This window comes from Podarcis pityusensis (genome assembly GCF_964106645.2).
Source record: "Podarcis pityusensis genome assembly, chromosome: 4".
NCBI classification, from domain to species: domain Eukaryota; kingdom Metazoa; phylum Chordata; class Lepidosauria; order Squamata; family Lacertidae; genus Podarcis; species Podarcis pityusensis.
Window position 1 is genome coordinate 34,040,972 of NC_138027.1, and position 27,802 is coordinate 34,068,773.

At 40.5% G+C, this 27,802-nt stretch overlaps 2 protein-coding genes across 2 annotated transcripts in view; one reads left to right on the forward strand and one right to left on the reverse strand.

Moving 5' to 3' along the window:
- FILIP1L (filamin A interacting protein 1 like) overlaps positions 1–27,802 on the forward strand; it is a 182,423-nt gene that overhangs the window by 101,490 nt on the left and 53,131 nt on the right. Inside the window, exons 2-4 of the mRNA XM_081002650.1 lie at positions 13,466–13,745; positions 15,774–15,947; positions 21,580–21,758. Of these exons, the coding sequence (XP_080858776.1) occupies positions 13,466–13,745; positions 15,774–15,947; positions 21,580–21,758 (633 nt within the window). The remainder of the gene's footprint in view (positions 1–13,465; positions 13,746–15,773; positions 15,948–21,579; positions 21,759–27,802) is intronic.
- CMSS1 (cms1 ribosomal small subunit homolog) overlaps positions 1–27,802 on the reverse strand; it is a 177,898-nt gene that overhangs the window by 92,289 nt on the left and 57,807 nt on the right. The gene's annotated exons all lie outside the window — the stretch shown is intronic.

Below are 27,802 nucleotides of genomic sequence, written 5' to 3' on the forward strand. Positions count from 1 at the left end.
TTTGACAAATGTTTTGTGTCACTGGGAAGGTGTGAATTCTGTATTGATTTGCTATGGATATTTATATGTGATGCCAATAAAAGGTTTGATGATAATGATGGTGGTGGTGATAAATAATAATGATCTACTGAAGGGGTTTTTGGGGGGGGGGAGGGAATCAGAGGAATAAAGAAAAATCAAGCCTTACTCCTTAACTATTCCTACACAAGCAGAAAAGACTGTTTCATCAACAAATTTTCCAGTTTTAATGCCAAATCGCCAATGTGGAAATTAATTTTGCTGGAGACAGCAATCTAACCAAGTTCTATGTAAATGGTTGATACTTTAGTACACAGCATATATCAGAAAGACATGGCATTTACCATTTTGTATACTAAAATAATGAAGACCATTCTTTTGGACAGGAATGCTGCTGTTGTAAATACATTTTTGCGGCAATTTAATTGTAAGTGAAGTTCAATTAACTTCAGTCTTGTAATAAGTGGCCCTTTGGGAGGGCATGTTTCTGACATCTTTGCATGCAACATATACATTACGAGTCCCGTTCCTCTTTTTTTTTGCAATCTCTTTTGGATAGTATTAGGATTATATGTCATAAATGAGGTCATCCAGACTTGTACAGATAGTTTACACCAGCTGTTAAGCATTTCTTTAAAACACTATTAACTCTTTGTTACTTCTGACAGTGCAACAGCTATCTCAAATGCGAACAGGATATTCCATACATATGGCAATTTCTGGCTATGAAGTATTATTTATTTAATTAATGAATGAAAGAAAGAAAGAAAATACCCTGCCTTTTGGTTCTGTTTTAAAAGCAAAGATTCGGGACCTGCACTCTCTACTTAAGGGGTGGGGGTAACCTCTTCAGCCCGAGGTACACATTCCCTTCTGAACAGTCTTCCAAAGACATCCCAGTGGTACGCAAGGCAAGAGGCAAGAGTCTCACAAATTAAAAGATTAAAAGATAAATAAAAGACTAAAAAACTAGGGAGAGTCCACGGACAATAGCTAATATGAAGCAAGAGGCCTTTCCTTCATTTTTAAATTCTGTTCTGGGTTTTTTGGGGTTTTTTTTTCCATTCTCCTCTATTTTGAGGGGGAAAGGTTTATGCTGTTATAGCCTCCAAACTCAAAGCAGCTTTCTTCCAGTTTTGTAAAAGTCCTCTAACATGTTTAAATGCATGCATATTTATGACATCTGGAATCAAGTCCCACCTAGTTTTAAACTACAGAAGCTACGATTATTTCACGCAACAGGAATTTACTTTTGTTAAGCCCTTTCTACCTTGTCAAATCAAGTCAATTTTGTGCATCCTTTTAATCTCTGCTCACTGGCAGCCTTGAGAAAAGCTCTATTGTGCTACAGGTGGTGTTGAAAGATAAGGAGCTAGAAAGCAGTTCCCAAATCGGCCTTTTGATAACCATGATGTTCAGCATACATCTTGCTTGACAATGCCAATGCCATAAAACCTTCAACAGATTTCTCTCTCTCTCTCTGTCCAATGGCTATCAGACTACAGCATTTGGGCAGGATCCTACTAATTAGTTGTGCTAGCTGGAGCGAGTGCAACAAATCTCAGTAGCACAAGAGGGCCTCCTTCAATCCTCCCCACTGCCCCCCGCCAAACTAGCTTGGGGAGTTAGAAGAAGCCCTAGAATTGGGGGGGGGGGGGGGAGAGGGAGAAAGAGAGAGAGAGAGAGAAGGAGGAGGAGGAGGAGGAGGAGATAGTTCTGTCTGGCTTGACAGAATGATTGCAATAATGCAAATTTAATCCCACCCTTTGTTTCTAGTACTGTATGTTTCTAGTCTTGGGTGATAGCCAGTTATGCTTGCGCAACAGTGGAACAAATTTTCACTCATGTAATAGGACTTCCCCTTCCTCTTTTCTCCCCCCCCCCCCAACCCCCTTCACAAAAAAGTTTGCTTTGGAGGGTTAGGGGGGCCCCTGGAGCAGGTTTACGGATCATGAGGGGCTGCAGGAGGAGGAGAGGAATAGAAAATGCAATTACACAACATTGAATATCACCATTAGTAGTCCCACTGAAATCAATAAGACTGAAGTTAGTTAACGTAACACATTTATTTCACTGGGTTTAAGGCATGATCAAGTCTGGATAGACCAATAGACAGATATCAAAACTTGCCTGAATTAAGAGGTGAAAACTGTGACTTCCTCCTGAAATTTATCTTTGCAAGCATTATCCTCAACAAGGATGACTGAGCTTCAACCGGGAAACTGTGTCCAGTGCTCCAAAACTGCTGCACCATCTTCTGTGCTCTTCCACTGGTCTTTTCAACCACCTTTCTCTTCTGCCTTTCATACCAAGCAGAATTATTACTTTGCTCCAGAGAGTGGGTAAAGCGACCAGATGGAGCATGTTGATTTTGCACGTGGGGAGAGACAGGTTCAAATCTAAATATGAAGCTAACTGGGTGGTCACTGGCATCTCTCTTTCAATCCAATCTCCCAGTTATGAAATACCATATATTGCCACCCTCATTCCATCAGACCCCCTACAAAATAGCTTTATAGTGATTAACAAAATGGAACAGCGAGAATCCTGAAAAACACTTCGCCAAATACACCAAATTATTTAAAATCAGCCTCCAAAGTACCAGGATAGATCTTTTAATATGTAAAACATCTGTTTTATAAAAATTATTCCTGAATTTTAAAAAAATTAGTTGTGACTTTCCAAAATGGATTCCCCTCCACCCACATCACCTGGCCACCACTCAAGTGTCCCAGCCCATGTGTTAATTAGGACCAGGTTAGGGTCACCTCTTGGCAAACATGACAATTAACTAGTATCTCCCACATATGCTTTTAAGTCACATGCTGAGTACCAGCATTCAGTTGTCACTTGGCAGATGTTTAAGTGCTTCCATTATATATAAAACATCAAAGTGGGATGCATTTCTATCTGGAAGCCCTAAACTGAAGTAAAATAATGTAACAGAACATCCAGTTTGGCAAGCTGCAGAGATCTTAAAGATGATGGACATGAAATACAGCGGTGCCCTGCAAGACGAATGCCTCGCAAGACGAAAAGGTTTTGCGTTTTTTGAGTCGTTCCGCAAGACGAATTTCCCTATGGGCTTGCTTCGCAAGACGAAACGTCTTGCGAGTTTGTTTCCTTTTTCTTAAAGCCGCTAAGCCGCTAATAGCCGCTAAGCCGCTAATAGCCGTGCTTCGCAAGATGAAAAAATCGCAAGACGAAGAGACTCGCGGAACGGATTAATTTCGTCTTGCGAGGCACCACTGTAAAAAAATCCAAGGTGCCTTCTCATCCACTAGATTACTAGCATTGGTGCATATCTACAGGGTCAAGAGGAGACACGGCCTGCTCACTGGATCACCTGATCTCTGGGAGAGAATGGGAAATTTTATTCAGGCCTATCTCTGTCTAACAACATTTGTCAAAAGAAAATTCACACAAAATGCTTTGGAAACAAGCACAGGACCTTAAGTCACCACAATCTATTGAAAACATGTGTACTTAAATGTAATGTCTTGTATCCATATGTAGCTTAAGCATTTCCTTCTACACAGCAGTGACATCGCTTAATTTCATACCCGCCATGAGATCTCCTGCTTACATATGGAAATATGAATCACTATTTGTAATGGAAATAATGAGTTGTAGCAGCTGTAACCTGTCATATAAAGAATCAGAACTATAAAAATTAGTGTGGTTACACGGCATTACAATAATTTAGAGCTGGGGACAAAGAGGATTCTAATGCTGTACAATATACTATTTATTTTTAGAGATATCAGCAGAAACTCCATTATTAAATGAAACTGGTAATCCATTTGCTTTAAGAGTTTTCCAACTTCCCAAGGAGTATGCTTGAAACCCAATTAAATCTGCAGTCAGACTGAAGATTTTAGAAAGGCCACATTGAATTTCTTATTGTGCCAACGAAGGGTAAAGGTTTTACTGCAGTTTAGCTGCATTTACCATTTTCCTGTGTGATTAGTTTCAGGGGAACAGTGCCCTATTATTAGTACCTGATTCACTGTGCATGAGCATATTGCAGTATTATGCAAACAGTGTTTTCAAATTTGCATAAAAATGCAAGCAATATTAAAATTAAATGTTGACAACTAAACACATGATTCACTTGTAGGCTATGCCTAAAAATCAGGTACTTTAAATTTCACCTCCATAAACTCTATTTTTTAGTATCAAATGACAGTAAGCAAGCGACTATTACTTCTTATTCTTCTTATCCTTTTACCTTGGGCATGGTATCCAACTGCAGCCACAACACAGAATCTAGCTCTTACTCTGAACACCAGCAAATCATGCATTGATTTAAGAGTGTGTATGGTGAAAGTCGCAAATGTTCCATAGTCACTTGTTCTGCCTTGGACAGCAGGGGCTCCTGAAGAAGGCCCTTCATAGAAATTATTAAAATACAAATGGTAAAACAAACGAGTCCCAGCCATGAAGAAGGAACCACCGTATACCTCTGCATGTGGCTTTTCCAGCTTACCTAGAGCAGAAGCTGCTGTACTTGCGAAAATCCAAACTGAATAGCTGAGACAACCTGATAACAGGGAGTTAAACCACAGAATGACAAAATAAATATTGCAACTATCACTTTAGGAACTCTGATTTGGGTTTTGTTTTTTAAAGCCTGAAGTAGCTCCTTATATCACAACCGTTTCCATTCATTACGCCAATCATAAAATACTTGCGCTGCGTAACTACCAGCTGGGGGAAAAGGAGGATCCAGAGTAAGTGCTTCGAAAGGCAGCTGCAAGTTTGACAAGGCTATTTCTTACAAGACTGCTGCAAATCCACAGAGGGGTTTAACTCTCAGCAGAGTTACGTCTTGTACAGGTGGCCCATATAACTTCACGAGGATTCTGTTCCTAATAGTTTTCAAAGTCCACACACCACATTTATTACTATAGTTCTGACTAAGACCCCAAACTATTTTTATGGGACCCTATACAATAGTAATAGTCTAGGATTTAGTTAAGCTTTCAAATCTGAATTATATCTGAGGAAGTGTTGCCCCTCAACATGTAATTAATTCAGGGACAAAACCAAAAGATGGGGCACCAGGATATTACTAAATGTTTTAAAAACTGGCTTCAGCATGTGCTGGTATCTTACACATTAATTTGTCTTTTTCGTTGTGCGTGAATTTCACACGTAAGCAATTGGAAGTGTAGAATAGCCAACAAGTACAAGCTGGAGCCCATTTAGAGTAAGAGCAGGGCGGGGAAATCCTTCCCCCATCCAGCACAGCACAGCACTTCCGGGGTTAAATTTGTAGTTTCCTGTTCACTAGCCCAGAAGCTGGAGAATTTAGCACAATAGCAAAATTATTGTACTGCAAGTCAGGGAGGAGAGTGACCTCCCTACTCTACCCATGGTTCCCAAGCCTTTCCCCACACAGACGTGAAAATTGCTAAGGGTCTTGGTACACCACTGAAATGATTTTCCTTGCAATGCATCACCTGAATGCAGCTCATCAAGGGATGGCAGTTTGGGAACCCCTACTCTACACTTTATGTATGGGAGGGTTTGGAAAGTGCAGTCAGCTGCTGCTGCTGCTTGTTACATATCCCACAAAGCTATTTTTACCCCTATTCTAGGATACATTGTTAGGGGATCTTCACTATTTGCAGCTGAGAGTGTCCTTGAGGGCGCAGCTAACTAAGATCTGTAGAAGCGCTTTTCCTCCGGTCCTAATCAACACTCCCCCAGAACTCTTTGAGCTTCAAAAGGGTCAGAGTTTTCAAAGGTTCAAAGGGATGTGTTGTAGGGATCCTAGGCTAGGCGGTACAAATCGATGAAAGGCAGGGGGCATTTATAGCCCTCTGAACACAGCCTAAAGTGCTGTGAACACACCATCTTCTTATGCGTCTCACAACCCCAAACTAAGCAGTGCCCATATTACAGTGGTGCCCCGCAAGACGAATGCCTCGCAAGACGGAAAACCCGCTAGACGAAAGGGTTTTCCGGTTTTGAGTTGCTTCGCAGGACGAATTTCCCTATGGGCTTGCTTCGCAAGACGAAAATGTCTTGCGAGTCTTGAGATTTTTTTTTCGCTTTCCCCCCCCCTTTTTCTAAGCCGCTAAGCCACTAATAGCCTTTTAGCAGCTAAGCCGCTAAGCCGCTAATAGCGCTAATCCGCTAAGCCGCTAATAGGGTTGCTTCGCAAGACGAAAAAACCGCTAGACGAAGACACTCGCGGAACGGATTAATTTCGTCTTGCGAGGCACCACTGTATTTAAATATTTGTTTAATTTCTCTACCAGCTTTCATAAACATATATTCCGGGATGGTTTGCAATGCAATATCCTCTTACTGCAGACTGGGAGCCAAGGCTGAGAGAGAGTAGGTTGCTTAAGGTTGCCTTGGGAGTTCACGGAAGAGGGGTTTGTAGCTCACTCTCTTAATCACAACATTAGGCCAGCTGCGGATCGTAGTGTACAATGGAAGTTCTATGTTTATGTAGCTCACATTTCCATAGGCATAATGAATCTTCCCTTCTTTCAGACATGGTAGTTTGAAAGAGTCCCCTGTTCTTGAAATTTTGGTCAAATGGTCTTAGCTATATTTCAGTGCATATTTTATATTCATTTCCCATCTTATTCCAAAAAGGCAGGATGAGTTATCTGCAGGTTTATTGAGCATCAAAATAGAAACATCTAAATGTTAAACCAGTGTAAGGTTAAAAGGTTATGACTTTCAAAATAATGCGACCTTTGCTCTGGAATGTATTCTAAAACTTGTCACCTATTCAATAGTTATCTCCGGGATGCCAATAAGTAGAGAGACTTGGTTGCTTATACAACCAAAACAACTTAAATTGATCACTTCCCTTCTTGCCCTACTACCTGAATTTTATTAGTAGCGGCATGTTAACCAGAAGGCTTCAAGCAAATCCTATTGATCAGTTTCACTCCACAGAACCATGTGAGATAAGATTACTCTAAAATCTGTCCTTGTAATTAAAGCAAATTGACTGAAAGGTGTGTTGAGTTGGCATCCTTGTTGAAACACCATTTCCATAGTTATTTGGCTGTATCTAGACTATGTGAGTCAGAATTGGTTCCTATTGAAGTCAATGGGATTTAAGTTCAACTTAGTTTGCTTACAACCCCGCTGACTCCATGTTAAGGAAGAAAATAAATGCTGTTTTTCAAACCAGTGGCCTTCCAGATTTCTGGATTACAACTCCCATCCACAGCCAACATGACAAAAGGTCAGGAATAATGGGAACTGTAGTCCAATGACATTTGGGGGGCCACAGGTTCCACACCCCTATTTTTTAGAAACACTTTCAAGGCAATCTGAAAAAGTGAGCAATAGTTAGAAAACTTACATGAGCTAAATAAGAGAAGTAAAGAAAGAACAATGTCAGCTCTGCACTTAACTTAGAAAGACAAACATCCCCTTATGCATGTGAAGAATGGGAACGAAATCTGCTAGCATTGATGTCAGCTTGCATATTAAAGCCAACAGATAGCACTTTTAATGTTGACAAACCAGAAAAATAACATACTTTCATGGGTAGAAATAGCATACTGAGTCTTTGAACATTACAGGTCAGAGGGTTACTACCTAGATGCATAAGCTAACCAGGACTAGGCACAGCAGTAGACTCAAGAGAAGGCAGGCCAGAAGCAATTACACCAAAGAGCTAGCTCATATGTTACGTTAGCTGCTTGGCTTACATTAGCACATGTGCCTGATGCTTCCAGTTCCCATAATTCACACAATATGTGGGTGATCAATGCAACCTGCAATAAGATCCACAAATCTCACTTCAAACAGTATGCTAATTGTGGGGAATTGGAAGCTCAAGACACTCGGACTTCTGCAAAAGATGCAATTAATTTAAGAACCCATTTTTAAAGTTCAGTTTATTAATTTATACGCTGCCTTTCCAGACACAAAAGATTCATCATTGGTGAATCAAAAGATGTCTTTTTCATCATGGACTTAAATGACTTAAACAGTCTGACATTTGCTGGCAATAGGCAAGTTCATAACCACTTTGAAGTTGTTTTTTATAATCAAGTGGTATATAAATTTTATGAAACAAATAAATGAATATATTTCTGGGACTGGTCAGGCTGTCTATTTACTACATTTATATTCTGCCTTTCTTGTACGATGGTACCCAAAGCAGCACAAATGGGGTTCCCAGGTGATCCTCCATCTCAGCACCAAACAGGCCCAGACCAGTTTAGCTTCAAGAATACAGTCATACCTCGGGTTAAAGTTGCTTCAGGTTGAGCGCTTTTGGGTTGCGCTCCGCGGCGACCCGGAAGTAACAGAATGTGTTACTTCTGGGTTTCGCCGCTCGCGCATGCGCAGATTCTCAAAATGACGTCATGCACATGCGCGGAAGTGGCGAATCGCGATCCGCACACAAGCAGACGCAGGTTGCATTTACTTCAGGATGCGAACAGGGCTCCAGAACGGATCCTGTTCGTATCCAAAGGTACCACTGTATTGAGTCATCATGAGCCTTTAATACCATGCCTTGTGACCACAACTTCCACCATCACCATGCCTTTTCTTTCTTGCATGTATGTGATGGATAAGTATGCAAAGAAAATTAGCTAGGTAACTAAATATTACCTTCTTCAGGTCCATTATTGAATCTATATAAAAAAGAATGACAGCCAGCTCCCAAAACTATACATTTGAAAGATCAACCACTACTGACAAATAACAACACCACCACCACCACCACAACAATATTTATACCCCGTCCATCTGGGACAACTTATCCCTTTCTTGATCTATATCTTGCATGATTTTACCAATGTAAAAGGCATATTTAAATGTAAAGTTGTGCTTTTCATTGCTTCTCAAATTAAGAACAATTTTTGGATACTTCCTCATTCTTTTTTTACCTCCACAAAAATATTCTATGCCTATAGCTAACAGGAGAACGCTGATGATGGTTGTAAATTCCTGGGTCTTCCACCAACATGAATTCATGAAAGGATCAAGCATGCCGATTTATCAGACATTACTAAGCACGTTTGAGTAGCCTGAGAACAGCTTCCTCAAAGGAAGATCAAAGGGCTGTGGCTTCTTTTCTTTTTTTATGTGTGTGAAAACTGGCTAAGTTGAAGTGAATACTCCCAGACAGAAAAAGGTTTAAGTAAAGCTGTGTCTGTCAGATTGCTTCAGAAGTTTTCAGGAGTAAACTGGGAACGATAATGAGGACATTGTTTTCACTATGCTACTGCCCATTCTACAATTTCTTCTTAGGACAAAGCTTCAACATGTACACCCCTAGCAGTTGCAAGATGAAAAAGTTTGTGGTTGGGTAGGGAGAGGGGAATGTAAAGAATAGATTTGTTTCTTTTCTTGATGGGCAACTACAACCTGCAGTCAGGGGCAGTGCACATCGACCATACAAACCAATGTTGTAAAGCACTGCAGTTGCAAGACTACATAGCTTCCTCTTTTTAAAAAAGAGAAATAAAACTCTAGGAGCAGATCAATGCACCTAGAGATAAATACAGCTGGACTGGGAAGGGAAAGAGGAAAAATCTCCCTCTACCCTCATGTGCTGTAATCTCTATGAATGAATGCCACACCCCTCTCATACAGTTCTTGTAATGGCAGGCAGTTTGTCTCCCCAGACAAGTGTAATTTTCCCCAGGGAGAGATGCCAACTTGAATAAAATAGGGGGGGCAGGTAAGCCCAACCCTGCATAATTGATCACATGACATGGCACGCACACACTATTTGAATAAAAATGCCCATCAATGTTTTTGGGGGTGGTCCCTCAAATATTTTATGGGGGGGCTGAAGGGACCTCAGCCTCTAGGACAGCCTTTCTCAACCTTGTGTCCCCAGATATTTTGGCTTACAACTCCCATCATCCCTGACCACTGGTCCTGTGAGCTAGGGATCATGGGAGTTGTAGGCCAAAAACATCTGGGGACCCAAGGTTGAGAACCACTGCTCTAGGAGTTGGTGAATGCCCATAGGAAATAGAACCCTTCTTTGTTGCACGGACACAGCAATGCCCACAACCATTATCACACTGTGCTGCATTCAGGAGGGGATAGCTCCAAGCCTGGATTGGGAGGAGGGTAGCATTGAGAGAGAGTATGAAAATGGGAACTGGGGAGAGCAGGCAAGGGAATAAAGGGAATAAAGGAGATAGCTGCGTATGCACAAGGTCACTGCAAATGGGTGAAAAGAAGCCTTCTGAGCACGGGCCAACCCAAACTCAACCAGCTTAAGGAAATAAATATCTCCAAGTTCAGACTACACTACAGTTCATCAAACTATGCACGAAGATTACAAAGAGTCACCTGGAAGGAACAGTTGTGTTAATCCAATTTAGATCTAATTAGCTAAGGAGGTGATGAATTTTTTCCATCAAGCCCTGGTGCAAACTACTTAAGTCAGCAGCTAGGATAAAATCAGAAACATGCGAAGCATGTTTTGAAAGGCACTTCCCCTAAATAATCAAAAATGTTGAACTACAAAGGAATCCCAAGAAATAGAGGTCTGCTAAAAGGAAGAAAAAAAGGAAAATAAAATGCCAAGGTTCTAAAGAATCAATTATTTGCTTCATAGAAGCACCAGTGTTTCTTACCACTTTACACCCTCTGCTAAACCAAAACAGGCCACAAAACCAGCTGCCTGATGCATTAGTCATCCAAGTTCGGTGTAATATAAAACATCCCTTTGGAGGAGTTTCAACATGTCCACCACAGCTTTCATTCATGTCTTCAAAGCACTAATAATGCCAAAGAGAAAAGGAGAGGAATGAGAGGAATCATGAAGACCAACGAAAGCCGGGATAAGTCTTGATATAAAACAGGCCTTTATCATCTCTATGTCCATTTAATGCTATCATATGTGAAGTTACCACACCCAGAGCATCCTAAAAACCAGAGTCATGTGTATGAACCATTCTTTCAAATTAAGTCCTGAAGTACCAGAAACCACATCTACACATGGAATCATGGCAGAAGCACCAGGGAATTTCTTTTGAAAAGGATGATGAACTTTCCAATATGACAGGATGCATTTAAAGTTTAGGTACTGAAAAGGAGACTTAATTTCTTTGTGAGTCAGAACATTTTGAAGCGAGGAGTCAGTAATCAAAGTTGCATACCATAGGGAAATGGAATATATGCTTCAAAGAGTGATTGTGTTGATTCATAAATCAATTACTTATGCTGAAAGGCCCATTTACAGAATGTGGCATCCCCCATTCAGGGCCTTAAATCTTCCAGAATCACTAATAAAAACTTTTTTTTTAAAGTGTCTTTTAAAATATATATATACATATATTTAAAAAAATGACAAAATACATAAATACAAAATACATAAATATATATTTATCAATATTCTGAATTTAATCAAATTGATTCAACAGTGAGCAATTATAAATGCCACAGGAACTTATTTTGAAAAATGCAGTTATTTTGAAAAAAATGTACCTGATTTCTGCCAAACAGGCACAGAAAGTTCTTATATTTAAGGAATATTTATAAAGTTAAAAGTTATAACTTCACAGAATATAATAAAGAGTATACAGTTTTGAAGAAGTAAAAAACAAACTGTTGCCAGATTGACAGAATATATAAGTAAAGTTCCAGAAGATTTTATCATGTGCTGCTTCACAGATACAACTCATAAATGGCAACTATATTTATTTTTTTAAACACACACAGAAAATGTATTCACTCGCTCTGAAATATAATATATTATGTGTGTAACTATTCATCTGGCATGTCAGACAGTTATATTAGGGACACCTCGGTATTACAAACCACCTGCCACTGTGATGGAATAACATAACAGCATGGTATTTAATTCAGGTTCCTTCTAACCACTTTATCCAGCTGTGTGTGTGTGTGTGTGTGTGTGTGTGTGTGTGTGTCTGTGGAGGAAAACACTTTTTCCAAATCCATGTTCCATCCATGTTTTCTGGTTAGGGTACTAAGCAATAGCTGCAATGCTCATCATCTTAGCTTTCTAAAACAGTCCATAAGTGAATATTGCTGGGAATATTCTGAGATAAGAGCAGGCTAATGTAGAACTCCAGATATGAGAGAGAAAAGTTGCCTCTTTCCCCACTCACTGGTTTTAAGCTGATTCATCTCACCACTTGCTTTAAATTTTCTTATGTCTTCTTCATCACACACCTTCCAAAATATACTACCAGTTCCCACTTCACCCAGTTGTTTTTTAAAAATGCTTTTCTTCTCACAATTCTTTTAAAAGAAGTTGCTATATACTTGGTGAATGAGCATGTTGCTCCACTCCAATTTAACAAGCCATTTTAAGGTGTAATACAATGTTCTTGCTGCCATCACATTCAATCTCTGCCATTTCTAGGTAGGGCTAGGGAAAACGGCTTCTGAAACACCAGAGAGCTGGTGTTGGAGCTAGATGGTCTGGCTTGGTAGAAAGCAGCTTCCTAGGTTAGGTTCCTGTAATGTAACACCAGCATTGCAGGTAGATCCTCAGGTCCATCCCAAGGATATTTCTTCAGCTGCCCAGGCACAATCCCACAAACAGATCTACATGGCAACTCAACAGACAATTCCAACTGTACTGAGGGGACATGCACATCACATGCACTGGGTATAAAATTCTCTGTTCTTCAGATATTTATGAGCGCTTCTAAGTTATTGATATTTTGTGGTTTGGATTCAATCCAAATGGATTTAGTGTTCTTGTACAACAAACTCATTTCAAACACTCAAACACACACACACTTTTATGGTTAAAAAATGATGGGAAATATAGAATAAAAAATTCTTGAAACAATGTATAACCAGGGCTTTTTTTTTTCCTTAGTCGGAACTCACTGGAACTCAGTTTCCGGCACCTCTTAGTTGGGCGCCATTGCCATTCTAAGAGAACGAGGGAGGTGTTTCATGGTGAGTTCTGGCACCTCTTTTTCTGGAAAAATAGCACTGTGTATAACCTCCCCACAAATCTGGCTGGATGTGCAAATAAGCAACCAACGTTCCCTAGACTTTTGGCAAACTTTTTGCACACAAATAAGGATGTACCCTCAATATGCAGGTCATCTGGAAGCAGTCTATATGCAAACAGGTGTAGTACTTCACTACTTTATTTTGTAATAACATAACAACTTCATAATACAAGTAAATTGCTAGAATCTTTGATAAGATTCAAGATTGAATTGAATTCTCATCTTCACAGTTCGGATGCAGTTTTATTTAACAAGACTGGCTGCAAAACCAGCCACAGAAAATGTGAGAGTTCCATCTTACCATCCCATCTATTTTTACAAGGTATCCTGGATAAAGCTCATGGTCTGTTTACTTGCCTGACTGAAAATGTGTCTTGGTTAAGAGACCTTGCCTAGAATGTACCAGACCAAAAGACAATTCCATTATCCACAAGGCTATTATATTTTGTGTTACTTTAGGTTTTTACCATTGGTTTTTGATCTTCCTTCACCAGGTATTTGGAAATGCGTTCCAGAAGTAACAGCACGGAACATTCTTCCAAGTCAAAACATTCTCAAAAAATGCCAAGTGACACTTATACAGAAGACACCCCTGGCACCGGGAAGGTAAAAATGAAGAGGAGAAAAACAGAAAAGGACTTTGCAGCAACAACAGACACTATCCCGAGAAGCCCTGATTCAGACAAGAAACAAAGAAACTATTCCAAAAAGGGAGAAGATCTTTCTCGCGACGATCTTTTATTTCTTCTGAGCGTGCTTGAGGGAGAATTACAAGTCAGTATATTTTTTCATTTTATTATAAATACACAGCTCTTGCTTCCCATTTTGAGAGCTCTGTTGCTATCACTGATGTAAAAACAACATGAATATATTAATTTACATGTGACAAATAAGACATCAGACTGTGGTTTTTTTAAGAAGTCGGTGTTAATGTATTATAGGGATTTACAGAGCAATCCTCTGCATATCTACTCATAATTAAGTCTCACCGACTTCAATAGGAATTGCTCTTGCTCCCACGTAAGTGTTTATAGGGCTGCAGTCTAAAAGAAAGAACCTTGTGAAATGCTACCTGTTGAGATGGAAAGGGGGGAAGGCAATCAAACACATTGGGTTTTTCAAAAATACAGGTACTTATACATCCAACTTCAAAGGAACATGGGAAGCAGATTTATACCACGTCATGCTATTTGTTCATCCAGCCAGTATTGTACACTCTGACTGGCAGCATGTATTGTCTACTCTGATTGATTTCAAGGTCTCCATTACCTGATTCCTGGGTTTTTGTGTTTTTACTCTGGAAATAATGGGATTAAAACTTAGGATTTTCCATATAGCACTCTACCACTGAGCTATGGCTCCTTCCACTTTAAGAGCGCCGTCCAGCTCAAGCGAAGCACTTTTATGTGCCATTTATTTCATTACAGCCAAAGGGGATTTCAAGAGCTTGGCTTCACCTGGGCTATTCATTATCTCTTTTCAAAATAAATGATAAACTCCATCTCTCCGCTGGCGTGTTGTCAAAGCAGCTAAAGATACAGAAGCAGAGTCTCCACCGGCCATGACTGTAAAAGGCCTTTTTTTATTATTATTAGCATCTTACATCAGCCAATTTAAAGCGCCTGCTTCTTCTAAGGGCTTTGAGGGATCTAAGCCATGACACCTGAAATCCAACATCCTTAATACCATTAATTATTTTTGAAAAAATCTTGGCCACGTGTATGGAGTATTGTATTGTATAGGTAATCACAAACATACACGGGTCACCCTGCCAACTTCTAGGCCAATTAATCTTGTTTTAAAGAGCTGCCATTATTGCATGCTATTGGAATGCACGCTGCGGAAGGTCACATCCTCTGCAATGTGTACCTCGCTGGCTTCAGTGCACAACCACGTATATGTAACAATAGTAGCAGACGGTTTTCTGGTTTGACTTAAAACAACAAAGGGTGACTTTGTACCCTTGCTCCTTGGCTTCCCCCAGGAGGAATGAGTGACACAAAACTCTGAAAACAGCTGCCAATACCTTCAAGTCGTTCTTTTCCTTACAAAACTTGACCAGTAAGAAAAAGCACACGTTTGACTATAAAGCATTACGTTATCTGTTTGGCCATCCCACCCTAAGATGTGCATGTTGGGGCCTCTTATCTCCACCAAGGATAGCCAATGTGGTACCCTCCATACGTATTGAGCTACAACTCTCATCAGTCTCCACCAGCATGGTCAAAGGACAGGGGAGATGGGAGTTGTTTCCAGCAACATCTGGGAGACACCACATTTCCTACTGCTGATTGACAGTCCTTTTTTTTTTTACGGCCATATTTCCATACACACTGCCAACATATGGAAGATACAGACATTGACTAAAATGGAAAGTGACTGATTGGGATAAGGGGATGGCAACAGAAGCCAGAGGTAAGAGAACAAAGAATGTGGTAGGCAAAGGTGAAGGAGGGGGGGAAGGGATGAAACATTTTTTTAAATTACTACTGTTGTCTTATAACAAGGATGGGGAACCGGTGGCCCTTGGCATTGCAAATGGTCAGAGATGGTGAGAGTTGAGTGTCCAATGACACCTGGAGGGCAACAGGTTTCCTGCTCCTGTTTAAAGAGACAAAATTTTCCTTTTCCAATCACTCACGTGCCAGATGAATTGACAAAGGACTGGCAGCAGTATAGGCAACTTGCATGAAAAGCTGACCTTAAAAAATAAAATAAAAAATGCAGGAATTAATTCAATACCATTGTTGCAAGCAGCTGATATCCAGAATTCATCTCACTGGAGTAACTGTGTTTTCTCAGGCGCAGGATGAAGTCATAGGAGTTTTAAAGGCTGAAAAAATTAACCTGGCTTTACTTGAAGCGCAATATGGCTTTGTTACTCCAAAAAAGGTCCTTGAAGCACTTCAGCGAGATGCTATACAAGCCAAGGCTACACTATGGCAGGAGGATATCTATGAAAAGCCCATGGGAGAGGTATGTATGATGCATGTTTTAAAGCAGGATGTATGAACGCAGGGATTAGCACTCCAACCCAGTGAATCAAAGGAACGAGTCTCGTTGATTTAACTAGTGAAGGGCAAGTGCCAGTAAAGCAAAATATTGTTTTGTTGAATTCTACAAACAGTGAGCTCAGAGCTTAAAGATGCCAGCCTTTAAATCTCCACTACAAAACTGACACACACTTCTGCTTTGAAAGCATCCTTTAACTTCCAAGCGAGATGAAGGCAAACCTAATTGTCAAATGGTAAAAAGTCTAAGTAGTCAACGAATCCCAAAGCCCGCAGTTAGATTCCTAAACCAACAACTGTGGACTCTTATCACTGACCTTTGGGGACGGTTTGTGAACCAGAAGAACCCTTGTGAACACATGCACTGCAACTCTTCCCAGCCTAGCTGTAACCTCCCTGAAATCCACCCCACCCCGAGCTTGGGAGGTAAAGGCCTCAACAGGCTTCTTTCAAGCCTAATTTCAGCAGGGGATGAAACTGTGGGCACCATGGAAGGCTTCTGTGGGCACAAGTGTGCTTGAAGGCACCACACTGGTGAATCATGGGCTAAGGAATCATCCATATATTACACCACACTTCTGAAGACCTGCTCCCCTCATTTCAAGACCTGCTTTACCCATTTTAACCAAAACCCTTCCTCTTTTGTCACAGCTTTGTTTCTCTTCCTCCGTCCCTTGATGTAACATACCTTTTCTTCTTAGTGTTTTGTTTGGATTGGATATGCTTCCAGGGGAAGGAGGTTGGTAGGTTGGTCAACCCACTGATATCCATTGTAGAATGTACAGTGGTACCTCGGGTTACATACACTTCAGGTTACATACGCTTCAGGTTACAGACTTCACTAACCCAGAAATAGTACCTCGGGTTAAGAACTTTGCTTCAGGATGAGAACAGAAATCGTGCTCCAGCGGCGCAGCGGCAGTGGGACGCCCCATTAACTAAAGTGGTGCTTCAGGTTAAAAATAGTTTCAGGTTAAGAACGGACCTCCAGAACGAATTAAGTACTTAACCCGAGGTACCACTGTATCTGTGCATCATCATCACCAGTACCACTCCTGTTCTGTCTACACAAACTACTTATTTTGGGACAGTAACTTATTGAATCATTTGCCTGCTGATTCCAGGGATGAATCAGGAGGTGAATTAAACCAACCATCCTGAGCCCTCTGACTTCTTGGGATGAGCAATAATATTAACAAGCAGGCTTAGTACAGTGATTCCTTGGTTCTCAAATGGAATAGTTGTCAAACGCTGCAAACCTGGAAGTAAGTGCTCCGGTTTGCGAACGTTTTTCGGAAGCCGAACATCTGACGCAGCTTCCAATTGAGTGCAGGAAGCTCCTGCAGCCAATCGGAAGCCGCACCTTGGTTTTCAAACAGTTTCAGGAATCAAACGGACTCCCAGTGTGGATTAAGTTCAAGAACCAAGGTACCACTGTATCTCTAGACTGTACAGTTCCCTAGAAAGATGTTTCAACATCCAGCATTGGGAGATACTCTACATTTGGAGCTTGCTAAAGAATTATAGATGATGAAAATGATGAAAAGTAATAAAATGTGAGCCAATATCTATCTGCATTCCTAAATGCTTTCCTCTTCACTCGAACACACATGCTTCTGGTATACAGCTCATTACAGCTCACTATAAACGACATCATGAATAGAATTCTTCCACAGGGCACTTTCCAGACTTCAGAAAGAAACATACGATAAAGTTCATTTCACATACGCAACCAATGTCACACAAAAAGGTTAGAATGTGTTTCCAGATCTTGAAGCCTTAACCCTCTAGTTATGATCCAAATCTCTTGAAGTTCAGGTGCAGAGGTCAATGCCTTTTCAAAACACTGTAGGGTATTAGGTCATAGAAGTTCTGAGCACAAAAGGAAATGATCCAAGGAAGGAACAGTCTTGCCTCCCCACAAATTTCCAAAACATAATTTGGACTTCTAGCTTGCATACATTATACAAATGTTTTCTTCCTAACGTTACATGTCAGCAAATGAGTTTCTAGCGCCACTTTCCTTGGCAATATCAAAGGCAAAGAAAAACATTCTGAAAATAGTAAAAAATGGTACAGATCCCTCACACTGACTGGAGTCCTGGAAACGGAAGAAACTGATAAACACCATGCACAACATTTTGCAGAACACTGTAACTTTAAATAGAATTTGGAAAAGATAAAGTGTACATTTATTTGTTTCTAATGTTACATATTTATGAAATAAATAAAAGAGAGAGAAAGGGCCACCAGCACCAGTTACAGTTGGAGTGCCAGAAAGAAGCAAATTACTATGTGACTTCCCCACACTAATTCTGTGAATGTACCTCATTCCTGGCTCTCACAGTCCCTGCTATTCTAATTGCTGGTTTCTCAGGAGCAGTCCCTAAGATGCTGCCAACAATGTGACAGCTTTGCCAGTTGAGAATTGCCAAGCTTATCCTATGTGCGTCTTGGTTCCAGCTATATACTTGGGACAAGCATACGCATTTCCAAGAGGACAAATATGTGCAGCTTTCTTCACTCCTATAATGAAGTATTAAGAGAGGCAGACAACCTGGTTTTGAAATCATTAAGAACTTCATCTCACTTGTTGCCAGTTTAGCTCATTTCTCTTTGGCAACAACAACTCAAGCTATCGTTTCATAAAGACCAATTCACTCAAGCCACAACTGGTGGGTGTTGACCCACCAACCACTGCCACATTTACCATATATGTGCACAGGATATGATGTCACATGAAACTATTCTAAGAGACTAAAGGACATACAGTCAAGTTATGTCGCCAGAGGGAGGCGGGGGGAGCTTCATTTCTGTGGGAAACCTCAGCATCTTACCGGTAGTGAATTGTTTTGTCACTACTGAACCCACTGTGTGGCAGTTCTGGTGACAAGTAAGCAATTTCCATACCACCACTGCTCTTCACAGTGCCAACCCTGAGGAGCTTTTGTGTGGTTTAGGGGCTCCTACAACTTTGTTCAACAGGAGATGTAAAGGATCCCTCAGTAGCAAGCATTTGAAGATAAAATTGTTTGTATCCACCACAATTTGGATACCGCAGTTTACGCCGATCAGATAAAAAGGATGTCCGGAACGCTATCGGGCTCCATTTTGTTGGATTTCAGTCATTAAGGACCCAGAATATGGGCATGGCACTTGGCTAACTGCTTGAATGTTCAACCTTTGCCATGCTTCACTTATTACAGCTAGTGGGTCTGAGTACAGAAGATGGCAAATGCCTCTTTGAGAGAATAGGTGCTCCCAGCCACATTAAAAGGTATGACCATTACTAAAGAAAACTGCAGTGGACCCAGAAGACCTGAACAATTGTCAGCTCATTACTAACATTCCCTTGGGACAGGTGATCAAGTAGGTGATTGCCAGCCAACTCCAAGCACATTTTGCATGAAACTAATTATCTAAATCCATTTCAGTCAGACTTCAAAGCAGGATTTGGCGTAGAAACCAGACTGGACACATAGAAAGATGACATTTGCTGGGAGAGAAATGGGAAAGTGCAACTTTGTTCTTTTGGACCTCTCAATAGCTTTTGATAGTCTTGACCATACAACCCTTTTGGAGAGGTTCTGCAAGTTCAGGGTTGTGGGTATTGCTTCCTAGTGGCTCCACTCATGCCTTGGTGCTGATTCCAGAAGATGTTGCTTGAGTATTTTTTGCTCTGCTGCTTGACATTTATGCCTCAGAGTCTCTGAAGGCACCCCCCCCCCTTTTAATCATATACATGCAACTGGAGTGAGGTCATTTTGAGATTTGGGTGTGGTGTCATCAGTATGAAGATGACACCCTGCGTTCCTTTTCATCTAGCACAGGTGAGGCAGTGGGAGTAATAAATCAGAGCCTGGAAATGGTAATGGACTGGATGAGGGCCAATAAACTGAAGCTCAATCCAGACAAGACAAAAGCACTCTTAATGGGTGGTTTAAATATTTGCCTACGTTCATGGTATCAACCCCCAAGATTCGGGCTCATGTTCTGGGAGTGGTATGAGAACTAACAGGGCCATATTTAAATACAGTAAGTAAGAAACACATTTACTGAGATGGAGAATGATATGGTTAAAAAACATTTAGGTTCTTATTTCCATATTGCCATATTATTCCTTATGCATGACAAGCTTAGAGTATTTATAGCAGATTAGTCGTCATTTACCTGGACAATGAGAATAACTTAAGTTAATATGTGTAACACAGCACTTTCAAAATTATACATTCATCTTAAAGTAGCAGTGCACTTAAGCAGACTGCTGAACCCACAACTGTAGATATACATCTTCCTTGATATCATGACTCTCATCTGAATCCTAATATAACTGATATAAACTGAGCTTCTGGTGCAAATATGGATACACATCCCCTCCGGGGTCACTAGTTGCATGCAACAAGTTACAGGCAACTAAAGAAAGATTGATTTAGCTAGGTTTTATGAAAACCATCCTCTCCTTGCCTTCTTTCTCCTGGGAAACAGCTACTCTTGAACTATCTTTAACTCTCTGGCACTGAACCACCAATAGCAAGTTTAAAACAGTACTGTGCTTGCGCTGTAGCCCTTAACTACCATGCAAGACCATGAATTACATGCGTCACTGAAGAGCTGTACAAATGCCAACATAAATAAAAAATAATCAACTACTTTGGCCTGATTTTTTTTTAAAGAATTCACTCTGGCCTCACAAATTTATGACTGATTGCAGACAAATTTATCAGAAAGGTAGTATTGTATGTAGGGGGGAAAAAACAACCAACAAAATAAAAATCCCACCGAGACAGACCTTCTGACAAAAGTATGAAGTCTAGACTATCTTGGTCAAAGGGCTTCCAGCTCTGGCAAAATACTAAAGAATAAGAGAAATCTGTTCTGTTTTTATATTTCCCTTCATTAGGCTCTTGTTCAGTTCATTAGTATAACAGCAGCAGCAGCAGAAGCAGCAAAGAACTTTCATCACTTCATAGGGAAGCTGAAACTAATAATTACATGGAACTGGGCCTCTTGCCTTCCTAGACTGAACAAAAAGTTAATATGCATCACAGCTAGACAAAGAGCACTCCATCAATTAAGCACCGAGCCAAAAGGGGAAGGGAAGTTTCCAAATAAGACAAAACATTTGAATAAATCATGTTCGTACAGAAGCACACTGGGAACCAAATCAGAAAGTACTAATGCACCTCACCAGTATTAGGTGTCATCAGTAAGATCAAGAACTAAAAAGTAAGGTGGCACAACCTACAGGGAGTCTCACTGAGTTCTCAAATGAGGGAATAGAGGAAGGTCATAGTCCTGACTTGAGTATGTTGCTGGTAGGGGGATTTATCAGAACCAGACAGAAACCTGAAGGCCTGTGCTCTTCATCACATCTTCTTGCCCTTTAAGAATCCCTAAATTAACACAATGGAAGCTGAGTAATACATTCTTTAGGATAAGGCCTGTACCAATTTAATCCCCCCATAGATAGTACTAGTGTTACTTCCTGGCAAAATCAATAATTAAAATGACTGTTCTCCCCCCCCCCCCCCACACACAAAAAACCTACAGAAATGAAGGAAATCACAGTACTGAGAGAAGCTTGTTATTCTTTTCAGCTTGACAAAGTTGCTGAGAAGCATAAAGAAACTCACAGGCGGATGCTGGAACAGCTCTTAATGGTAGAAAAATCTCACAGGCAAACCCTCTACGATCTGGAGGAGGAGAAGAGGAAACATGCAGAGTACATGGAGAAAAGCGATGAGTTTACCAATTTACTGGAACAAGAACAAGAAAGGTAGGACAGATTTAAAGCTACCAAGTAGACTTCAAAATCTTAGTACTTTGTAAGTACCTTTAAAAAATCTACTCCTGATTTGTATCCAGCATCTGAACGCATCAAGAACATGTTATGGGGTATGTACTGCATGACCTTTCGTGACATAATGTGGTAAAGCTAATAGAGCCTGTTAGCCTTTTAATATCATCCTAGAAATGTATCTCCCTCCCCCCCCCCTTTTGTACTTCCCCACCTCCCATATTTCCTTCCTCTTTGGGTAAAAGGCCTTTTCTGATTTTTTTCTTGAGAATCTTCTTCTTCTTCTTCTTCTTCTTCTTCTTCTTCTTCTTCTTTTGGTAGTGCACAGGCAGAGAGGTAAAATTGTAGTAAATGTTGATATAACCCGAACAAGTCTTTAAGGTCTCCTGTCAGTCACCAAAACTTATATTTCAAGTCAAATTCACACATGACACTAGTGATGCGGCAATCACCTTTATGTTGTTCGTAAGTTCTGCCTCTACAGTTACATCCATGGAATCACTGTCATGTGGGTCATTTGAATGATATAGGTCCCACCCATGCAGCTGTTATAGGAAGAGAACACATCACTTACTTCAACAATGAGGCTTTTTGCCCTACAGATATTACAGAAGTAGAAAGGGAATTCAATGACACAGAAATGGCCTCCCATGTCAATCCAGCAACAACGTTTCTTAGTGAGAAGGACTGTACAAGAGTTTAAATATGTTAAGAATCAAATTCTAGTAAGCCTAGTAACTCATATATTTACAGTAATACACAACACAACCCCAAACGGAGAAGTTAGAACACAGTATCAACTGCAACGTATTTGGAACCAGTATATCTGTGATATACATAGAGGGCTACATCCTTCTTTTGAGGCCAGTGGAAGCATCTAGGGTGAAAACCAGACCAAAAATATTCCAAAGACTGCATAGACAGTAAAAGACGGTCTTGTGGACTGTTGCAGTCATGCATCAGAGTGGGTCATAAAAACATTATATGAGCCCTACAAGATCAAAGTGAAGGCCCACCTAGGCCTGTGTTATATAGCACAGTGCAGGGGCCAGCTCAGCTGTCTCTGCAACAGGATTTTGTGGCAGGAACCATGCTGTGGATTCAGTCCAACTATATACAGCGGTACCTCGGGTTAAGTACTTAATTCGTTCCAGAGGTCCGTATTTAACCTGAAACTGTTCTTAACCTGAAGCACCACTTTAGCTAATGGGGCCTCCTGCTGCCGCCGCTGCACTGCTGGAGCACAATTTCTGTTCTCATCCTGAAGCAAAGTTCTTAACCCGAGGTACTATTTCTGGGTTAGCAGAGTCTGTAACCTGAAACGTATGTAACCTGAAGCGTATGTAACCCGAGGTACCACTGTACTGTATTGCTGCATTATTATTATTATTATTATTTACAATGCATGCTCAGAGCAGCAGACACTGCTTTGAGAGCTGCAGCAAAATTCATCTGTACAACATAAGCAATAAGGACAATGAAGGCAGCCTAAAATATGCAGCAGGAGACAAAGCTAACCAAATATACTGAGGAAATCTCTTTATGGATTCAGATACAATGGTTCCTCACCAACTCACATGAGAAGAGACAAAAATGGCTTTTTTGCCATTTTTTTAAAAATGGCCTATATTTCAAAACAGTAATTACCGTATTTTTTGCTCTATAAGACTCACTCCCCCCCCCCTAAAAAGTAAGGGGAAATGTGTGTGCGTCTTATGGAGCGAATGCAGCCTGTGCAGCTATCCCAGAAGCCAGAACAGCAAGAGGGATCGCTGCTTTCACTGTGCAGTGATCCCTCTTGCTGTTCTGGCTTCTGAGATTCAGAATATTTTTTTTCTTGTTTTCCTCCTTCAAAAACTAGGTGCGCCTTGTGGCCTGGTGCGTCTTATAGAGCGAAAAATACGGGTAATTCTAAAAAAAAGAAGAAGAAAAATCCCCCAAAGAGAAGAGGAAAATATTACGGTCACATTTCCTATTCCCCGGACAGCTACACTTGATTCTCAAAAGTATGAGAACATGGTCTCTGTATCCCATTGCTCAGAACAGCTTCCAGATGGAAATGTCTGGGTGTGAGAACGTCAAGCCCATTCTAACCTCACATGATGCATACAAGATAATACTTCCTCTCTTTGCCGGCATAACCTCATGTTTCATGTATCCTGGCACCACTTGCAACATTCACCCTTCCTGCTACACCTTTTTCCTTTAACGTCTGCTGTAGAAAGCTCATAGGCTCTCTCTCAAAGTACTCAAATATTTACGGAATAAACTTCAAAAATACTTCGTTGCTGATCTTGTTAACAGCAGAAGAAATGTTCTAAATTAATACAAAATTATAAATAAATACAGCTGGGCGTGGGCATGAGGCATAAATAAAAGAGGGAGCTTTTTTTAAAAAAAAAGATAGTAGGCACTCTGCCCATGCACAAGTTTATGCGATGCTGATCCTGGAAGAGTCAAAATTCAAAGCTGGGTTTTTGAGCACACTTTTCCAAATACAAGTACAGATCTCCAAATCACTAGACAGAAAAGACAGAACAGCAGAAAAATCATCAAATGTAAAGGCTAGGAATGGGGAGGGGGGAGAATGGTTTTGATTAAATGTAACAGAATGCTACATCATCTGCAAACAAATCAGTAGAAAACTGCAAAGAAAGACAGCAAATATACAAGCTTTTAGAAGTAGCGGATTATCTAATTAAAATTTGTTGTTTTTTTAATAGTTGGAAACAGTTTACAATTATTATTGGTAACCAATATCTGTCTGGAAAGGAAAAACGGAGGTGGCTAATGAGACCTTAGAGAATGCAATAATAGATTTTAGATTAAGCCTCAATTTTTGTGTTTTCTTTGGAGTGCTCATTTTATGTGGAAAACCCTAAAGGAGCATGATGTCACATCTTGAATAATATCCAAAACATTTGCCAAGTGATGTCGCCATCAGGATCTCTTAGCAATTGCCTACCAGAGTGAGAAAGCTCTCACACAAGTTAAGGCACGGCTCCTTTATTATGATAGTACACAAGCTGATGTTACACACACACACACACACACACACACAGCAGGGAAGCAGGGAGTGCCTGGGAATTTTTAGAAAGAAGACTGTTGCAATTTTAAAATGGATTCTGTATTTTGTGAGTTTGGGCCCGTCACACAAAAATTTGGGTGAAATCACACCGAAGTCAAATATTGGTCCACCATATTGATTCAAAATGGTACCTGCCATCCAAACCTCAACAAAAAAACACACTACCTCAGGAACGCTTATACTGAGTTTGGTGACAATATATTGACAGATGACTAAACCTGTGCCAAAAAACAGGTGAAGTTATGCCAAAGTCATGTTTTTGATTGTCACCTTGAATCAAGATGTCAGGCATCCAAACACTGACAAAAACTACCACTCCTAGCTCAGGAGCCCTTGCGCTGGGTTAGTGACAATATCTCATGTGGCGGCCAAATGTATACCCAAAAATGGGTTTGGTCACATGCAAGTCACGTTTTGGTTCACCATCTTGATCCAAAATGGTGCCTGGCATCCAAATGTCAACACAGACCCTTAGCTCAGGAACCCTCGTCCGAAGTGTGGGCACAGTCTGCTTTGTTGATTCGAAACGACACCTCGTGTCCAAACAATGTTGAAGTCTGCCATCCAGCCTCAAGAACCCTTGTGCCAAATCTGGCAACAGCATCAAGAGAGGCAACCAAACCTAAGCCAAAAATGGGCAAAGTCACACCAAGGTGATGTTGGTGTCTACCATCTTGGTTCAAAATAGTGGTCAGTGTCCAAACATGGACAAGTAATACTGCTTGCACCTCAGGAACCCTCACGCCAAGTTTGGCAACAATATATCAAGAAGCACCCAAACCTCTAGAGAACAGACAGAGCATTTTCCAAAATATAGAGTATGTCTCTCTCTCTCTCTCTCTCTCTCTCTCTCTCTCTCTCTCTCTCTCACACACACACACACACACAAACACACTTGTTGTGCTCCAGCTTACTTAGATTGCATAATTACCACTTCTCTAAAAGTCCTCCCAGAAGGTTGAGGAGACTCACCATCTTTGTGGGAGGAGTTGGGACAGTGCTATAGTTGGGAGGAAATGAATCACCCCAAACAGAGCAGGAAAATCCCACCCCACATGAGAGCATGACTCTTCCACCCACTTTGGGGAAATCATTTCATCTCCAACTGCAGCACCGTACAACTCGGTCCACAACGTTTGGTAACTCCCAGCAAACCTTTCAGAGGGTTTCATGGAGGATTAGAGGAAGGAAATTCTAATTGCTTAATGAACACTCATTCATTTTGCAGTTGGTTTAGAAAATGTTGACTGTGAAATGTTTAGGTATAAAAATGACCCTGCAGGGGTTTTTCCAGGAATACTCTTTTTGTGAATATGCAATAGAATTAGAATAGGAGAACAGTCAAGCACAAGAAAGGCATAGTGGATGTAAACAAATTTATGATAAAATCATGCTTAATGGATTTTTTATTTATTATTGTTGTTGTTGTTTAACTGTTTGCGGTCAAGTGAGAGGTCAATTTTCAGTGGCAGTTGCATTAAAATACTGAAAGAAAACAGACTAATTAAGGCAATCCATCAATTCCAGCATACTTCACTTGAATACTGAACATCAGCCAATGCTAGTAATACTTTGTTCTCAACTCATACACATGCACACATACTTGGGAGTAAGTGCTGTTCATCCCAGTGAAACTTACAAATTAAACAGGCTCAGAAACAGAGACAGCAAGTTACATTTGATAATAACATTTGTAAAGGTAATACTAGGATCTCCCTACAAAAGGCAAAATATGGAGTGTGGTTACAGGGTCAGGGCTTAGAAAATTGGGAGACCTCTTAGTAAAAAGGGACAGAATTGTAACATACACAAACATTCTTATAATGGTACACTGGTTGAATATTTAAGCTACTGACTGTTATTTTGTTAGCAGAATTAGCTAAGTCCGATAGCAAAGGCTGAAAACTTTATCGCCCATCTGCAGGAAACATGGCCTCTTAAGCCAAAAGAAATGCATGTTCAACATCAAATCTCTGCAGAATTGTCAGCACACATACTTTCAATTAGAATCAGCACCACTTCTATATACGTAAGAACTCCAATACTTAGTTTTTAAGTGCTCATAGCATTTCAGTTACATTTCCTCAGCCATCTTTAAAGCAACACTCTACAGTAGGGCATATTTACAGGTGATGGGGTTTATCTAAGAGTAGCAGCGAAGGTTAACCAGTGAGTTCATGGTTGGGCAGATATTTAATATAGACATTTCCAGCTTAAAACTTGTGCAACGGCACAATGCAATGGCAGCTTCATATCATTTGTTTGCGACAGCCTCACAAAATGTTTTTTCTCCTTTCTCAATGATTGCCAGCCTTTATTAATGATTCATAGAGTGTATGCACTTAATCACACCAGTCCTTTCAAAAACATGTATTTGTCATCAGATGCCCTTGTCTACAACTGAAAAAGTAGGCGAGGGGTAGCCGGACAGTGTTGGACTACAACTTCCATCAGTGCCAGCCAGCATGTTGGGATGATGGGAACTGTAGTCCAAAAACATCTGCAGGAGGGCACCACATTGCCTATCCCTAATGTACACACTCAATTCAACACATCCTGGTTTATTTGGAGCTACACAACCTATCCTGGTTGAGGAAATTTTCCTTGAGGACCTCCAAAATGTCTGTGTGCTTATGCACTTGGACGTCATTCCTCAACATTTGCTTCCTCTAAACAAAAGGAAAGCACATTGTAGATTAGCAAAGTTTAAAAGTTTCATTAAAATATTACCATGCATAAAACTGAATTCCTGTAATCGCAGCAAATTATGCTGTCCTGCTGTTCAGCTAAGGAAATCTCTGTTTCAGAATTTTAAGTAACAAGTGGGGCTGGCAATAAAATGTTGCAGCACATCCTTACCCCCATAACAGGAGATCTCCTGTATAGGGTTCCAGTCAGATATACCATCCTTCAAGGTATTATAAACAGAAAGGGG